Source organism: Perissodus microlepis, chromosome 13 (assembly GCF_051167445.1).
Source record: "Perissodus microlepis isolate ML-2025 ecotype Zambia chromosome 13, ASM5116744v1, whole genome shotgun sequence".
Taxonomy (NCBI): domain Eukaryota; kingdom Metazoa; phylum Chordata; class Actinopteri; order Cichliformes; family Cichlidae; genus Perissodus; species Perissodus microlepis.
The window spans coordinates 18,219,419-18,237,387 of NC_140473.1; the positions used below are offsets into that span (position 1 = coordinate 18,219,419).

General features: G+C 39.0%; 1 protein-coding gene across 1 annotated transcript in view; it reads left to right on the plus strand.

The window, feature by feature from the left end:
- LOC146375020 (protocadherin-15-like) overlaps positions 1–17,969 on the plus strand; it is a 163,947-nt gene that overhangs the window by 106,824 nt on the left and 39,154 nt on the right. The window contains exons 22-24 of the mRNA XM_084949255.1: positions 2,098–2,214; positions 5,606–5,746; positions 7,063–7,175. Of these exons, the coding sequence (XP_084805381.1) occupies positions 2,098–2,214; positions 5,606–5,746; positions 7,063–7,175 (371 nt within the window). The remainder of the gene's footprint in view (positions 1–2,097; positions 2,215–5,605; positions 5,747–7,062; positions 7,176–17,969) is intronic.

Below are 17,969 nucleotides of genomic sequence, written 5' to 3' on the forward strand. Positions count from 1 at the left end.
TGTTTAGTCCAGAATGACATGATGACATTTCACAGGCTGCACGTCTATAATGTGAATCTCCTGCTCGTGTACCTTTGAGACGTGATGATGGATCAAATCATCGCATCTCAAAGGTGTGCTCTTGCTTTGAAATCTGGTGACTGAGGAGGTCATTTGTCTAGAGTGAACTAATTGTCACGATCATGGGGTGATCGTGGCTCAAGAGTTGGGAGTTCGCCTTGTAATCGGAAGGTTGCCGGTTCGAGCCCCGGCTTGGACAGCCTCGGTCGTTGTGTCCTTGGGCAAGACACTTCACCCGTTGCCTACTGGTGGTGGTCAGAGGGCCCGGTGGCGCCAGTGTCCGGCAGCCTCGCCTCTGTCAGTGCGCCCCAGGGTCGCTGTAGTTACAATGTAGCTTGCCATCACCAGTGTGTGAATGTGTGTGTGAATGGGTGGATGACTGGATATGTAAAGCGCTTTGGGGTCCTTAGGGACTAGTAAAGCGCTATATAAATACAGGCCATTTACCATTTAAAGAAACCAGTTTGAGATGATTTTAGCTTTGTTTATGCTTCTGGAAGCAGCCATCACTAGATAGGTACAGTGAGGTTTTGAGAACATATTCCCATCGCCACCAGTATAATGAATTGTTGACACAAGGCAAGACAAATCGATCCTTGTGTTATCCAGGGAAAATTCTGACCCTATCATTCAAATCAAAACAAAGCAGCATTTTTCTTCAATTGTCCAATTTCAGTGAGCGTGTGTGAATTGAAGCCTTGGTCTCCTGTTCTTAAACTATAAAAGCCCAGATCAGGTACCACTCCGGCATTAAAAGCCCACAATGCATCACAGATGCTTTTCTGCATACCTTAGTTGTAACAAGTGGTTATTTGAGTTTGAGCCTGTAGTCTGGCCACTTTGCTCTGAGCTTTCACATCAACCAAACCTTTTCACCCAAAGAACTGCTGCTCACTTGATATTTTCCTCTCTTTTGAACCTTCTCTATAAACCCTAGAGATGGTTATGCAGTTAGTGGCAGTAAGTGTTGTCTGATAGAACCAACTATGCCATAATCTTCCCACTTCTGATGCTCATTTTGGACTTAAACAGGTCATCTTGAACATGTCTATATGCCTAAATGCGGCTGCTGCCATGTGACTGGCTGGTTTTTGTGAAGTTTAAAGCAGTTGAATATGTGTTCCTAATGAAATGACTGAGTATAGCATAAACTGTGTTTGTTTATCTGTGAAGTGAACATACTTGGATGAGATTTTCGCTTCAGATCAAACATTCTGGCACAGAGAAAAACAAGAAAAAACCTAGCCATTGTATTAGTTTAATTACTAATGAAACATTTAATTTTCAGACAGCTGCTGTGCTATTTTCACATGCCTTTATGTTGCACGTGGATGTATTCTGTTCACTATTAGGAATAGCGTAATACACACTATTGGGCACTGTTGGGCGTTACTGTTCTTAAATGAAGGTATTAAGTTAAGTGACTGAGCTGAGAGGTCTACATAGTGAGCAGATATTACTCTGTTATCAAATACATAATAATACTTTGCTAATGTTAGATGAGCCTCTCCTCTGTATTGCTGGCTCTAGTAAGTAAGCAAGTTGAAAAGACTTACTCTTTAGTTTTCTTATGTATGAAATCCTGACTGAGTTAATCTGTGTTTCAGCACTTCTAAGGCAAAAGCAAAAGCACCATGGACTTGGCTGTTTGTTTGCTAATGATATGTCTTCTAGCGTAGGAAAAAACCACCAAATGCATATGTTAACAAGGCTACAAACTAGAGTTTCTTTGGGGGACTTACTTGCTCTGCCAGGGGGCATTCTGAATTACTGAAGTGTTAACTGAAGTCAAGTAGAGCAGCAACTGCAAAATCTACCATATTATTAATTCACCACGCAAACAGCATTAGAAAACATAGTGGTGATAGAATATTGCTGAATTCATTTGACCCTTTCTACTCCCTTCTGCTTTACTCTATTAATACATGAAGTAAAAATGAGCTTTTTTACTAATAAACGATGTGCTTTAACATATGAACTGCAATGTTTAGGTAAACGATGGCACTAAGATATTAACTGATCTGTGTTTCATTTCAGGACATGAATGATTTCTCCCCCATTTTTAAGCAAGACCTGTATAAAGGCATGGTGGCACCCAATGCAGAGAAAGGAACAGTCATTACCACAGTTTATGCTGAGGACCAAGACCCACCAGTGAGTACTGTTTGAAAAATGCTGTGCACATGTTATGATTAAGATATGCAACAGTGGAGAAAGAGATGAAAGGGGGGTGGGGGGCTCTGATTGATGATTTCAGACCTACATGTTTCTGTCAGAATGTCATTTCACATGATGCATTTAAAAGATGTTTTCAGGACCTCAGTGCTCTTATTAGAATTACAGTGCTGTGTGAAAGTTTATTCCAAACCAACTCTAACTGCAAGGTGTGCATCTCCATTTGTATGAGTCATTCACTCGCCTCAGAGTGTCAGATTTCCTCAAACTCCTTTGCCTCACTATCTGAGCAGGATCTGTTGGGAGCTGTCTTAATATAGTCTGAAATCCAAGGAACATTACTCCATGCAGAAAAGAAATTGTGACAACCGGGGGAGACTGGAAATGTGTAGATAGTACAGTTTTTATGAATTCTTGTCTTAGTATTATTTAGCTGAGAAAATCTTCATATTTTATTGGACTTGGTGACCCAGCAGTGTTCTCGACTGCACTGGTTTATTCCTCTTGACTTTTATGTGTGATTTTTATATTTAAAGCAACATTATCAAATTACTTCAGTGATCAAATTTGATTATTGATTTATCTTTAAAAACTTTCAGAGTCAAAAATAGAAATCAGAATTTCCTAGCGACCTCCTCGCCATGTGCTAGTCGTGTCCAGCTCTGGATGTTTTTCGGAAAGCAAACTTGATGCTTATTATTAATAGCACAGCCGCTGGTCGGATCTCACCAGGTCTGAAGAATCTTGCATTCTCCCTGCAGCATGTAAACACAGAGATACTGATTCCTGTCAGTGCCAGCTGTAGGTGGTTGAGCATCTCAAGAATGTCACAGAGACTAGTGCACATCTTACCTTTCCTCCCAGAGAAAACACTCCCACATCCTGGGTTTCTGTCTCTCAGGAGGTACACCTGTCCATCAGTTAGTTGATCGTGAACTCCTAAAATCCAAACCCTGTGTATCATCATTTGTAAAATGAGGCCTTGTTTTTTCTTTCATGGTCACTATTCTAACTGACAAAGATCTAGCAGCACTAAAACACAATTCGGAAATCATCCATATCTTCCCACAAAGGCATGGATTGACATGGGAAAATATTTTAACGGAAAGAAGTGTTGGATTTACTAACAAGGGCTGAATAACCCAGTTTCTGTCATGGACACACCTGTTAGGTGGAAAGAGTCTAGTGATTTCTAAACATGCCAACAAATGTCCCTCTCTGTTAAGCAGGCTAGCAAAAGCCTGCCAGCATAATAAAGAAACAGAATTGTCATGTCAATCTGACACATGTAAGCAATGAGTGTGTTTTGTGAAGGTTTTAATGCATTTCTCCTGAATGAGTTTTTCTTTTTTTTATTATTTTTGTAGAGGACATTTTGTACTTTGTTGTAAAGCTAGCATAATACCTGTCCACCTGCACCTTAGCAGAAATGATATTAATGGGTTTTAAAAAGTAACTGCATTTTCTGCACACCACTCAACCCCATAACGTCAATGTTAATATCACCCTGAACGAGAGAGGAGATCACCATGGAGACAAATGTTCCAGTATAAACCTTTTATTCTTCAGGGTAAGATTTAAAGAGTCTGTTATTTTTGAGTCTGTTGTTTTTTCTTTCTTCTGTGATTGGGTTGATCACGGCAGAGGAAGTTTTCTTCTTTTAGTGATTCCCATTTCCTCAGTAACCTTCTAGTCACTTACAAGTCAAATGAGTCATTTGTAATTTCCCAAAACTAACAAAATAAGTCGTATTGACGTGTTGACTTTATTACACTCTCAGATCAAGGCTTGCTTTTGTGTTGCCTGTCTCTGAACCATTGTTCAGTGCCTCTCAGGGCTTCTGAGATTGATCAGTTTTAATGAATTTGCTATTTTTATGTTGAAGAGAATTAGAAATAAACACCCACACATCTTATTTTTAATTGCATTTTCTTCACTTGTTAAACAGTGAGGGTGATTTTTGTTTCCCCCCCCCCCCCCCTCTCTTACTGCATTTGAGCATTGCTTGTCATGCATCACATTTTGGGCGCCTGTTTGCAATGTTAACGACAGTGAGTTCACTCAGGCGGTGTCTATAAAAAATTCATATCCCATGTGTAGAATGTCATACAAGACCAAGTGGTTGTGCAGCTGAACGTTTCTGTGGACACGGCAGACAAGGACAAATATTCCTGTAACAACACTCAACAGTTTACATATTTTTGTACATCTCTCCTGAGTTATGTGGAGCACCAATTGCTTTTAATTTCTAGTTTCTCAAGGAATATGAGGATATAAAGAAAAGCACTCTTTTCCAGTGAATAGTTTTGCTGTCTGGGTTTTTATTTTTATTCCTATTTATTTCTTTATTGCATTATGGTCTTATTTTTTTCATTTCTGTTGATTTATAACAATATGGTCTTGATATTAAATTAGACACTTCAAATGAGAAATTATGGGCACAAAAAACAGATATTGGCAATACCAGAGCAAAGCTGCTGCCATCACTGCAGAGGTCTTACTACTGAAGTTAGTGGGGGGATATTTTTTTCCGTAATTGGTGGTCCTGGTCTGACATCTTTTCAATTAAATGTCAGAAAACAATCTGAAGAGCTTTTAGAGATTGGATTTTTTTTTATCCCCTTAGTGAATTCACTCAGATGGTTTTGTAACCTCTAAGAGACACATTTTTGTTAGTAAGCCTCCCAAGAGATACACTGCTACTACAAGCTTTACCTCTCTCTAGTTCCAGGTTTTACCCAGTCCCCGAGGAGCAAAAGCTGTTCAGCCAAAGAAGGAAAGCTTCAAGAAGATAATTAAAAATCAGACTCAGCTTTAGGTCCACAGGGAGGGAACTAGAATAAGATAAGCTATAGAGATGATTAGTAATCAGCAACCATAGTTAATGTTAATCAGAGGAGCCTGGACATATTAAAGTCCAGGCTGGCATTAATGAATGCAAAGTGTGTTACCTTGGAGACTAAAAAGATGAATTTATGAATTTTTCTTAATATTATTTCCTATTAGATTATTAGATTTGAACCAATGAATAACAATGATTTTATTTAGGAGTATCTGATGAGAACCAAATTATGAGGAAAAGCTCTCAGTTCTTAATTCTTATTATAGAGACAGGAGCAAATTTTTTAAACATAAGCCACTGCAGTTCTGTTGCATAATAAAATAACAAAATATAACATTTACGAGTCATGTTGCTAAGCAAGTACTTTTACTAGTCCTTTATGACCTGACTGCATTTTGTATCAGATTACCCTGAAGTACTCTGTTTTCATCATTTTTCTTTTCATTTGAATATGTAAAATGTGGGCTCCAGATAAGTGGATTGTTATTGCATTGATATTGTTCGTGCTCTTCTTTCTCCTTCCTCCAGGGTACTCCGGCCAGTTTGGTTCGCTACAGAGTGGATCTGAACAGATCGCCATACAGTGGGAGTATTTTTGATGTGGAAGCAGAAACAGGGAGAATTATCACTAAGGTCAACCTCAATGAAGAGCCCAGTGTCACCTTTAACGTGAGTGACAGCCATTATGTCAGCAGAGGTGGTGATGAGGTGCCTTTGTTTAAAGTGTCAGTGTCACTTAATGGTTGTAGAGATGAAGCAGAAAAAAAGATGTGCTGTTTAAGCTTTTAAAGGAGTTAAAGATGAATTATGTTTAGGTGGGTGGTATGTGTTATTGTGACATCTGTATGAATGCCTGGACCCAAGGTTTCATTTCAACAGGATGACCACTGCTATTTACCTTACCTGTCAGTGCCTTAAATGTTGTGGTTGAGTGGTTTATAGCACATAAGAAAAACGGTGTGCTAGTGGCAGTAAAAGGTGTTTAGTTATGATTATCAGCTTATCTTATGATATAAGATACAGTGGCTGTGCTGAAAGCCTGATTATTACAGGACAGTATATAACTGGGGAAATAGCCAGTGATTGTAATTCATGACTGACATAATTCTGCTTTAATACTCTACTCAATAAAGTAGCACTTTATTTGGCTGATAAAAAAGCCATAAAATCAATTTAAAAAGCTATTTATTGGCTTAAAAAATTCACAATAATTTGACACGTAGAGTTAGTAATGACGTGATATAACATGTAATCATGACGTGATTGCAGCAGTGGAACTGACAATTGATTATAATGGTATAATGATAAAATCATCATAGTCATAGTGCTATCTTTTGTCTGTCTGTCTTGTTTTAAACGGATACAAGTTCCATTAAATTTTAGTGGGTTAGAAATGTGTGTAGACTTTTTTAAAATGATACTTTAAAATCAAAATGTTATTTGATTTTAACTAACTTGTCTCTGTGACAAATAATATAGAGTTTTCTAGATAAAACAAATCCCCTCCCAGGCATTTTACATAGAGCTATTTTTAACAACTTCCAGTGACTTTACATAGGCTTGTGGGTGTGAACACTTGAGCATGCGCTGCAGGATATTGTGCCCTAATCTGTCTTTCTTTTTTTCTTTTACTTACACTCTTTTTTTTAAAAAAAAGAAAAAAAAGAAAAAACATTTTTATGTTCATTCTCTTTCAGCCCCACCCTCCCTTCCCCCCCTTCCCCGAGCTCCTTTCTCCACAGTCTATGAATGTAGATCAATACATTCATTCTCACTCTCTGGGAGCTTTGCAGCCTGCTCGCCACAGCAGATTTGCCATTGTGTCTTTATTAGGATGCCGAACATGTTTGCAAAAATGACTGGCAATCCCCAAAAAAGGAATTATTTGTGCAGAGAGCAGACGTTGAGGCTAAAAAAATTTATTAATTTAGTGCTTGCATTTGCATGTGTCTTTTGTTCACATGTTTTCTTTTGCTCCACTGCAGCTCTTTGTGATAGCCTATGACAATGGGGAGCCAGTGAAGTCTAACAGCACTTTGGTGGAGATCACAGTCCTTCAGCCTTCTCGCATCCCAATCTTCACCCAGGAAGAGTACACGTAAGTCTCCTTGACACGGCTGTTGATGTAGCTGCCTCCAACCTGTAACTTCACACACCAAAGAGCAGTTTAGGCTGTAGTGCCAGACAGGGGCAATAGGTGTAAAACGCTGGAGAAAGTGGACAAGAACACCTGAAGACACATTTGTGTCTGTGGTCACATCACATTCATCTTCCCCAATATTCTGATCAATATTTAAGCAGTTGGTGATATGCACAAAGGGTTTGAGGTCACAATTTCATGAACATTTATAACTGTGTTAATGATGGCTTTACAATACAATACAACACAATTTTATTTATATAGCACATTTAAAAAACCACAAGTATGCCAAAGTGCTTCACAGAACGAGTTAGAGCAATAATAAATACAAATACAAAACACAAAATACAAAATACAAATAAAATATACTAACAGGCAGGTGACATAACTAACCAATAATACACCAGGCATAGTAGGCACAACCCGAAAGGCTGAAGGTTAAAACATTATAAATATTAATAAAGCAAAAAAGATAACTTACAGTACACCAAAAATGCGGGCTCTAGGAGGCGGGGAAAGCAAGGCTAAACAAATAAGTTTTTAATCGAGATTTAAAAGATTGAATTGAATCAGACGCCCGAATAGCTAGAGGGAGGTTATTCCAGAGGTAGGGTGCGACAGCGGTGAATGCGCGGTCACCTCTGGTCTTGAGCCGAGATCTAGGTCGCACCAGGAGCATTTGGCCTGCTGATCTAAGCGCTCTCCCAGGGATATAAAAGCTGAGGAGATCCGTTTGCGTTATTGTTCTCATGTCATGAATATTCTGCAAAGAGGTATCATTTCTAATACAGCGTCTCCCAGATCCATGATGCTCTTCTCTGTGCTTGACTGATCACTGAGTTTTATGTATAAATATATATTAGAGCTGCAGGGTAGATGCTGCATATCATCGCTGCTGTAAATCACATTTGTGTCTGTCTGTGGGAGAAACAGGGCTTTCCTTTGAGTTTATTAAGAGTCTCTTTTGACAAGATTAACCACTTAGACTGTTAAACTTGCAGAGGAAGATGCAAGATGAGAAGACATAATCTACAGTGGCCTAAGATGACTAGTGGATTCGCATACAATATACCCTCTATAGACATGCTCATCTACAAGGTTGGGTGGGCTGATAATACTCTGACTCAGAAGGAGGCCAAGAAGTCGTACATAATTGAATTATATAAATGTAATTAGAATTAACCTATAATTCAAAATAAACATGGATTATTAACCTGCCAGCTGACACTGTTGAGAAAAATATTCTTTGATGAGGGCAAACTAGTGTTAACGGTTGTTTTCTATTTTTTTTTTTAATTTATTTATTTTTTGCTGCTGTAGGTAAAGTTCTGCAGCATTCAGACTGTGAAGCGTTAAGGTCTGATGGCATAGTTACCTGGCACATTGTGGTCATTAGGAGCTTAAAGTAAAGCTTGTTTTAAGTGGATTGATTTACTAGCTTCTATGTCAGTTAGACTAGGGAGTGATGGCAGACTGTCTTCTGCAACAGAATTCGGTAGGCCTTTATGCATAAAACAGGGAAAAGTAAGTCCTCACCAACCTGTCAACGCAGCACTTTAGGTTTTATTTCATTGTTTGTGCCTGGCTTTGTCTTTCAGCCTATCTCACCTTTGGTAATTTGTACCTGGTAGAGTGTGTGTATATGTGCATTCCTCATATGGTTCAGTGTGTGCACACCAAATAAATGCTTCCCTGATGGTTTATAATCCAGCACTTTGTGTGTGTGCTCACGTTCCTCCGTTGCTCAGCTTTATTCAATGATTGATACACAGGCACAGCAACATAGCTGTTGAAAGGCTATTGATTAATGCTTTGAATAAGTGGTGTGTCTGAAGCACACTCAGAAGGTCGAGACCATAGGCATAGACTTCTGTAGGGTTTCACATTAACAATGCTAACCAAACGCAGTGGAAGGCCTGCTGTAAATTATGAGCCGTGAAAGCATTAGCCAGGTGCTTGAGCCTCTCCTGCTGGACAAGGTTGTCTCCAGTGGAGAGTATCCAATCTGCTCACTCGCAATGATCTGTCTCCTCATTCCCAGTCACTCTGTCTCTCCACATTGTCCTCCCCCCCAAGGAACCTTCTGAACGCAAATCACTTTCTAAATGTCCACTGAAGATCTCGTCTGTCTCTGTGAAGGCAGTTAGTTATAGCAGCAATCAGGTGAGCTATGCCTACAGCACCAGAGCACACAATTAAAACAACTCTGCAGGGCTTTGGCTGACTTAATGATTTTTTTCTACTGCTTTATGGTTGGTCCCCTCCATCTGTCAGAGGGAAATGAGAAGCTCCCAGTCAATGCTGGATAAAATAAATGGCTTATGCCGTAGTTGCTGCTTTAGCGGCATGTTACCACTTGCTTTTCAGAAGAGTTTAGATAAACATCTTGTTGTTTTTGTCTGTCTGAAATGTAGATAAAAGCAGAGTATTTACTCAAACCTATATCTACTATGAAGCCATTTTCTCGATGCAGTACGCAGTTTAGTGTTTTCTTATTGAAATATGTAAGACTATCCCCGAAGGTCTTGCTGGATGCTGAGTGGGAGCATGTGCTGCTCTAAAACTTGTGTGTACCTTTCAGCACTGATCATGCCTTTCCAGATGTGCAAGCTGCCAATTCCATAAGCACTGGTCCACCCACATAGAATCAGAGTTGTGGGCTTTTGATCTGAGAGCTAATAACAAGCCACATGGTTCCTTCGGCATCAGTGTTTTCTAAAAAAAAAAAAAAGTTCAGATTGTGATTCGTTTGACCAGAGACCAGTTTCCATTTTGCCTCACTCCCTTTTAAATGAGCTTTGGCCCGGAGAGGATGATGTTTCTGGACCATGTTTACACATGGCTTCTTCTTTTCATGGGAGAGCTTTAACCTGTAACTGGGAATAGCACGATAAATGGAGTTCACAAATAATAATTTGTGGAAGTTTTCCTGATCCCAAGCAGTGATTTCTGTGACAAAATTGTACGTTTTCAATGATTTGTTTTCATTTTAAATGATCATATTATGCCCTGTAGATGATGAGATATTCTAGTTTTCACAATGTCATGTTGAGAAACATTATTCTCCACAATTTGTGTATGAAGTTCTTTGCAGATGATGAACCTCTGTCCATCTTCATATTAGAGAAACTCTGCCTCTTTAGGATGTTCTTTTTCTACCCAGTCATGTTACTGATCTTGTGCTAATTAACCTGTTTGGTTCAAAAATGTTCCTCCACCTGTTTTCATTAGTACAACTGACTTTTTCAGGCTTTTTTGCCCCTTTTTGAGACATATTGCTTGCCATCAATTTAAAAATGAGTCAATATTTTTCATAAAATAGTAAAACGCATCAATTGGCTATTTTTAAAATATGTGTTTTATAAGATTTTGACATTCTACACATAATCTCAAAGTTATTGGAACTGAAATTGTATATTAAACTTGATCTTTTTCCCTTCTCATCCTCACTTTCTCTTCTCAATCACACACAGCAGATTTTCTATTCTTTTTGCCTTCTGAACTGTCAGACATCAGTTCCTTGCTGACTTGTTGATTCAGCAACTGGAATGATGTAATTACTATGCTTTAGCTTTTCAAGGCAACAGGATGACAAGTATTTGACACTGTTTAAATATATTATATGCTTGAACTAATTCTCTATTCATTTAATGCTTTTCCAGTGTGTTTTTATGTGAAAGATTGTGAAGAGATTAATTATATCAATGTGAATGAGCAGACAATGATTTTGCTCAGGTTTTTTGGGTGATAAAGATTTTTCTGGAGCTCTATCATTAAATCAGAGTGAATGGCTCCTTTAAATGGAACTCACGCACACAACCCTTTAGGGAAGTCTTTAGCACTGGGCACATGGGAAGCAACTGAATATTTACTGAATATATTTTTTCTCTCTGTGTGTGTGTGACTAGAGAGGAGGGCTAAGCTGCTATCTAACATGGACCCACTATGTGAATCCTCCTTCTTGTACTGAGGCTACATCTCTGGCCCTATGTTACAAACCTGTGATCTGAGCAGTTTCCCGTGCTGCTTATCTCCCCCACAGCACTTCGCCTTCTAAATCTACTCTAGATCACATGAGACTTTTGCCTCACTGCTTCTGAGTATGTCATTTTGCTCTCCTCCACTTCATCCTCCTCCCTCCCCCCTACCTTGCCGAGCTTGCACATCCCCCGAATTTTTCCTCTCAGCTTATATCTCTGTCCATTTGCGTCTCTCCTCATTTTATGGTTCTTCATTTTCTCCTCAGCAAAGCGATGTATTTCTGTAAATGTCAGCTGTCACTTTGGTGTAAGTTTTGTGCTCATTATAACTAAATGCTCATTGCATATATGTTACATTACTAAACATGTAATGCTATTTGTTTCCGGGTGTTATTTTAAGCATATGTCTCTGGAAATAATTGTGTTTTTCTAGCAAATATTCAGTTTTATACAGAGTATTTTCCACAATGAAGAGTGTCAACATTATCACAATAAACAACATAGTGTCACTGCTTGTGCTGCCACCCACATTCCCACCTCAAGTAATTAAACCATTACACAAAGTGGCAGTATGCTAAAATTACATGTGTGCATATCCTTTTTTTGCATCATGTAAATGAACATAAAAACACTTTTAAACACTCAACCTTATATAAAGTTACTGTTGTTGTACTTTTCCTTTTATAGTTGATTTTCAAAAAGTTTCAGTCCAGTACCTGAATATTTTCAGGGGATTTTTGTTATTTAAGCTACTAAACAGTGGCCCATGAATCATTCAAGCTGACTAAAGACACCAAAGTTAAGGGCTGACCCAGGGAATGTAGGAAAATAAATTTTAGGCACATTGTCACCAGCAGCTTGTCACAAAACCACACAATATGCTCCTATTTCTTTAGTTGAACCTGTGAAAATGGCAAAGACTACCCAGTTTGGCAGGAATTAAATAGTTCTTTATGCCTGTCAAACTGGCATAAAATGCTATACTAGGTATTTCCCAAATACCAAGTACCTATACTAGGTGAATGTCAAAGAGCTGTTAGCTGACAACTTGGCATATCTCAGCATGCTGTGCGTTGTAGAGGACAAAAGAAGCAGCATTAGGCCTAAAAGGAACTAACAACAGCAGATGAACGCCATGTCTTTAAGAAATAAAGGGAAACATTGATTGTTACTGTACTACTGGACCTGAGACACCAGAGACTGGTCCTTCAGTTGATCCATCTACTGTCAAGGAAACAAAACAGGGTGCCAAATAACATAAGCCCTTAGAGAGATAATCAGAGGCAGCAGTTCTTATGCAGTGATGAATCTAAATTTGTAATTTCTAGTTCAAAGTGTCATCAGTATACACACAGGAGTTCAGGAGAGAGATACAACAGTGAATGTCTACAGCTGTCTGTAAAACATAGTGGAAGCTCTGTTGTTAACTGGGGCTGAATTTATGCCAGTAATGTGTAGGGATGGGTATCGTTTAGGTTTTATCCGATACCAGTACCAAACTGGTACTTTTGAAACGGTGCCGGTGCTTAAACGGTGCTCAAACCGGTGCTTAAAGAATGGAGAACACAAAATTGGTCCAAAAACCTCTCATGTTCAGCTGTTTTTTTGTAAAAAGATATCAACGTTAGCCTTTTCTGCAGCTATAGGGCATATATGGTATCACTCTTGGATGGAAGCAGTGCTTAAACAATGGAAAAAACACAAACTTTGTCCTAAAACCTCTCATGTTTAACTGTTTTCCACTTTTTCTTTGGTCATTTTAGCTTTTTTGGCCAGGGTGAAGGGAGCATCTGCCATCAAACAAGAAGACAGCCGCATGTAACTACGACGGTGTTTTCTAGTTCACCTTACATGCATTAATGCAATAACGCGGTTAACCTACTCAACGTAAATTACACACGAACAACATTAAGCTACTCACGCAGAAAAGAACGGCTGCTGCTGCCATCATCATCCGTCATCATTTCTGCTACACTGGCAGGGCTAGGGGCCAGGACTCTACTCTTCAGGTTTTTGGGGGATGTTGCTAACTCCAGGTCCGATAACAGGCAACCCACCCGCAGTAGGTGTGCTCGGTGTGAGGTCTCGCAGCAAGCTATCAAATACGGCGCATTTCTCAGCTTTTAAAAAAACACTATGCGTCGCCAGGTGTTTCATCAGATTCGAGGTGTTACCTCCTTTGCACAGTATCACAGTATCACCTTAAAGCACTTGTTGCAGGCTGCTGAGTTTACATATGTTGCTGTGAAGTACAGCCAGACTTTCGACCGCTTTGCCTTGGGCATTTTTAATCTGTAGCTCTGCTCTAAAAGAACGTACGTACCTGGGCCCGCCTACTATCCTCGGAAACGTAAAATGATTGGCTAGAATCTAGCTGAGATGTGATACGTATCACATCTCAGGAAAAAAAAGCACCGAAATAAAGCACCGAAATGTGCGCTGCTTTTCGGTCTGGTTACTACCGTTTATGTCAGAACCGGTGCCATCATGGCACTGGATACCGGTACCCATCCCTAGTAATGTGGGGGGTCTTGTCAAAATTGCTGGAATTTTGAATGCAGAAAAGTATCTTTAGCGTTGAATCCACCGTATCATACCACCGGGAAAACCTCTGATTGGCAACGGCTTCATTTTTCGCAATGACAATGATTTGAAACACACTACCCATGTAGTAAAAGCATACCTGGATAGAAAAACACATAATGGAACACTATCAGTCATGGATTGCCTCCCGTCAGACCATGGACCTCAAGATTATTGAACCAGTCTTGAGAGAGAACAGAATAAAACGCCTCCAGCATCCAAAGAAGAGCTTTGAATGCGTCTTTCAAGAAACCCAGAGAACTATTTCTGAAGACTTATTTAAGAAATAAAAAGAAAGCCCACCTAAGAGAATTCAGGGTGTGTCGAACAGTGATGGTGTTCATACCAAATATTGACTTTCAAGCTCATTAGTTCTTCAAACCCTGTTTTTCTTTTATATACAGTATTTTCATGTATGTTTGATCATATTTCAATAATTCACTACACCTATTTTCCATTTTTCTAGCAAAATATAAAGAATTTAGCTGTGGCTCAAGGCTTAAGCACAGTCCTTTAGAAACAACTTTGTACAGCTTTGAAACATAACTTTTCCCTGTTTCTTCATTAGACGTTGTTACTCTGGTCCTTAATGTGAATGTCAGTAGTAATAGTTTATAGCATGTAATACTGTAGTCTTTTAGTCTGCAGTTTTGTTATATTTATAGACCACAGAGTCTGCATAAATTCCCTATAGATGCCCTCTGACCACAGTGACTGATTTAATGTTCTCAGTAATCTGACTCATAAATGGCTACACTATGCCTCAACTTGCAAGATACCCTGTAGTTTGAAATACCAGTCATGCTGGACTCCACAGCCATTTGCTACTAATCAAAAAACACTGAGTTAGCCTTCACATTAAATAAGGATGTACTCCACAAAACTATTACTGCTCATTTTAGATAACTAAAAAGGAAGATGCTACTCAACTACATATCCTCCATCAACTGTTCCTGACATCAGGTGGAAAACTGCTTTTATCATTTTTAGACAGAACCAATCCAAATCACATTTTCATTTCAGACAAGGTTGTAATTCTTAAATAATTAGTCAGATGACAGGCTTTCATAGCATACATCACTTTTATTGGCAGCCTTCTTGGGACTGTTGTTTTGCCAGACATTTATACAAGTGATAGAGGTGTTCACAGCCTACTCAGCTATGGTTATTGCCAAGCATTTAAAGGGTTAGCTGTAAACCCTACAGCATGCTCACCCACACAACCGCCACTATGCCTCTCTGAAAACCTACATTTAAAGAAGGGAAAAAAGCCCTCTCTTTTCCCATCTATCTGTCATGCTTTTCTGCCATCCTTTCTTCCTCCTCCTGAATCACAGCTGTAAGTTGGGGAGCTCTTTCGTGCTGCTGAAGGGCATGATTGATTTTTAGCCGCAAGTTTGAGTCTGCTGCCCTGAGCCTTAAGCATCTAAACACTAGAAACACACTGACCTTTCACTTGTCTCTGCTAAACAGGCAGGCATCACTTGGCTGTCTAACAGACGCCACGTCTCATTCACCACACAAATCCCAAATATCACATAAAGGTCGATGCCGAGACCTGGGAAAGACAGCAGTATGATAACTATTATAGGCTCACACTAACTTTCCAAATAAGAGTCAATAACTATATAGAGCAATTATGTGTAGAAACGTTGTTTGCATTTGATAGATGAAGTTTTCAGTCGGCCATGTGCAGCTTGATGATAAGTCAAGTCAAGTGGCTTTATTGTCATTTCAACCGCGTGCAGTGGTACAGTACACAGTGAAGCGAGACAATGTTCCTCCAAGATCATTGTGCTACATATAACATATAACAGTCAATCAACACAGGACTACATAAAGTGCAAGTGTGCAAAAATTGCAAAAAACAAAGTGCAACACCAGACAGAACAGAACAATACAGACACAACAGTGCAATAGAAAAGTGCAACAATGACAGTGAGTTGTGCAAAAAGTAACTTGATGTATGAAGGTATGCATGTGTGTCTGTGTATGAGATTGTGTAGATAAGTGCTTGAGGCAGTGACGTGTATGAAGGTGTGTGTGTGTGTGTGTGTAGGTGTGTGTGTGTGTCAGTCCAGTCACTGAGTGTTCAGGAGTCTGACGGCTTGGGGGAAGAAACTGTTTTGCAGTTTGGCAGAACATGAACTATAATAGTCTCTTAGTTTATGCCACGACTCACATATGATATCAAATATGAACAGAATTCATATTTAATATCATATCTGACTTAAGTTTTGAGCTCCCCCATGCATCCCAATATTTTAGGAAATGCTAATTCAGTATAAAGAAATAAGAACTCACATTGTTCTTCTTCATATCATCATTGCTATATAAAGTATTTCTGAAATAGACATCTGTGTCCTTCTTGCTTGAATGAATTTGGGCTCACAAGATTCCCATAATGCTTCCAACCAATACGAACTCCTACAGTTTTTTTAGACAAGTAAATCCCAGCTGGCTGTCTCCTTTTCAATACCACATCAGGTCATGGTGTCCAGTGTTAATGCAAAGTATTTTTATCTTCTCATGTGCCGACTCCAGACATGTGACTGGACCCTCACTCACAACATTAAAAAGGGGTCTTTATAGTTTGTGCTGACCAGCCCAACAGAGTTTGTATGCTGGCTATTCTGCTAGGTAGAGTAGTACTAATCTCTTTCTGTGAGTAAAGCCTCCAGGTGTTGATGTAGTAGAGTGGCTAATTTGAGTGTAAAACATGCAGAAGGGCAGCAGTGCCCTCATGGCACCTTGTGATATCACATTGCAAGCCTCAAAAAGCTGGCCTTAGTTTGGACAACACAGTCAACCGCCAGCATCCAAACATTGCTTGCTCCTCTTGTATGCGAAATAACCCGGTGGATGATGTGTGAAGTGATGTCCTGTGGGCTGACATGGCTAACCTGGCAAACAGCGTCTGGCTGCACAGTAAATGTTAATTTGCCAGCTTTGCCAGTGTTTTTCATATTTCCCTCAAGAAGACGTTTTTTATTAAAGCCGCTTTTCTTTCTTGTGGAACGAAGAAAAATAGGCTGCTGTGAATACAAATGAAATTCTTCGTCTGGTGGATAAGTCCCTAGTAGTACAGCACAGGGAGGAGCATGATCAGAAAAAGCTGTAAACATTGTTCTCTCATTTTATAGAACAGGATGCTATAATTTGAAAACACATAGTTAAGCATCACTTCATGCCAGGAGTGTCAGATTTCTAAGAAGTTTATTAGTAGTTTGTTAGATTCTCTTTTTTCCAAGATAAACAAAACATTGCTTGTTAATATCTGCCTGCATTACATTTGGTATACAGCTGAGAGAGACTTTGCTGGAGTGGGTAATGAATTTTTCAATGGTACACAAATTTAGGAATATGGGGAAGCCTTGATCGTTTCAAGAAAAACATGTGTCTTTTTGAACTGCTCTACATTAATGATAATATTGTATTTGAAAGCTTGCAAGTATGTCACATTGCCTATGCAGTGCTGGCAACCTGGAGGGAGATATTTGCACTCAAGCCATAAATTGAAAAGTGCCAAATTACACTTTTAGATGAACATGTAATGTAACAATATTGCCTCAAAAATGGTGAAATAGCTTGAACTATAGTGATTGCTAAATAAGATGTATAATTAAAACAAAAACATAATATGTTGCCACAGTATATAAGTTGAACAGTACTTGGCAAAAGGTTATTGCACTTCAGCTGTTAAGAGTTTAAACTAGAGTGCTGTACATTAACAGAGGCACTTTATTTTATTCAGATGCAATTTGCAGAAGGACATGACCCAGACATTTTCTCACATTAGAACTGTGTTGGCCTGGTCTTTCTCAAAAAAATGAAGAAAGTGTTTTCTTGTCAAAACTGATTGTTATTGTGAAATTAATTGTTAATAACACAGATTGCAGCAACATCATTAGATGGTTACAATCTACTTTTACCATCATAATATAAAGATGGCATGATTGTACATTTAAAGTGGCAATCAGTATGTTCTTTGTTCTTCTGTTTGCTTACTTGTAAAGTAGCCTATACAACTCCAAAGGCAGTCATTTCCAGCAGCCAGCTTACACAATACTTTCTGGAATCTACACTTCACCTTCTAAGCAGTCAGAACTTGCTTTACGTTACTTTAAATGAGTGTTTTATTTTATTAGCTCAATCAATTCATACCTTCATGAAAGGGTCGCCACAATAA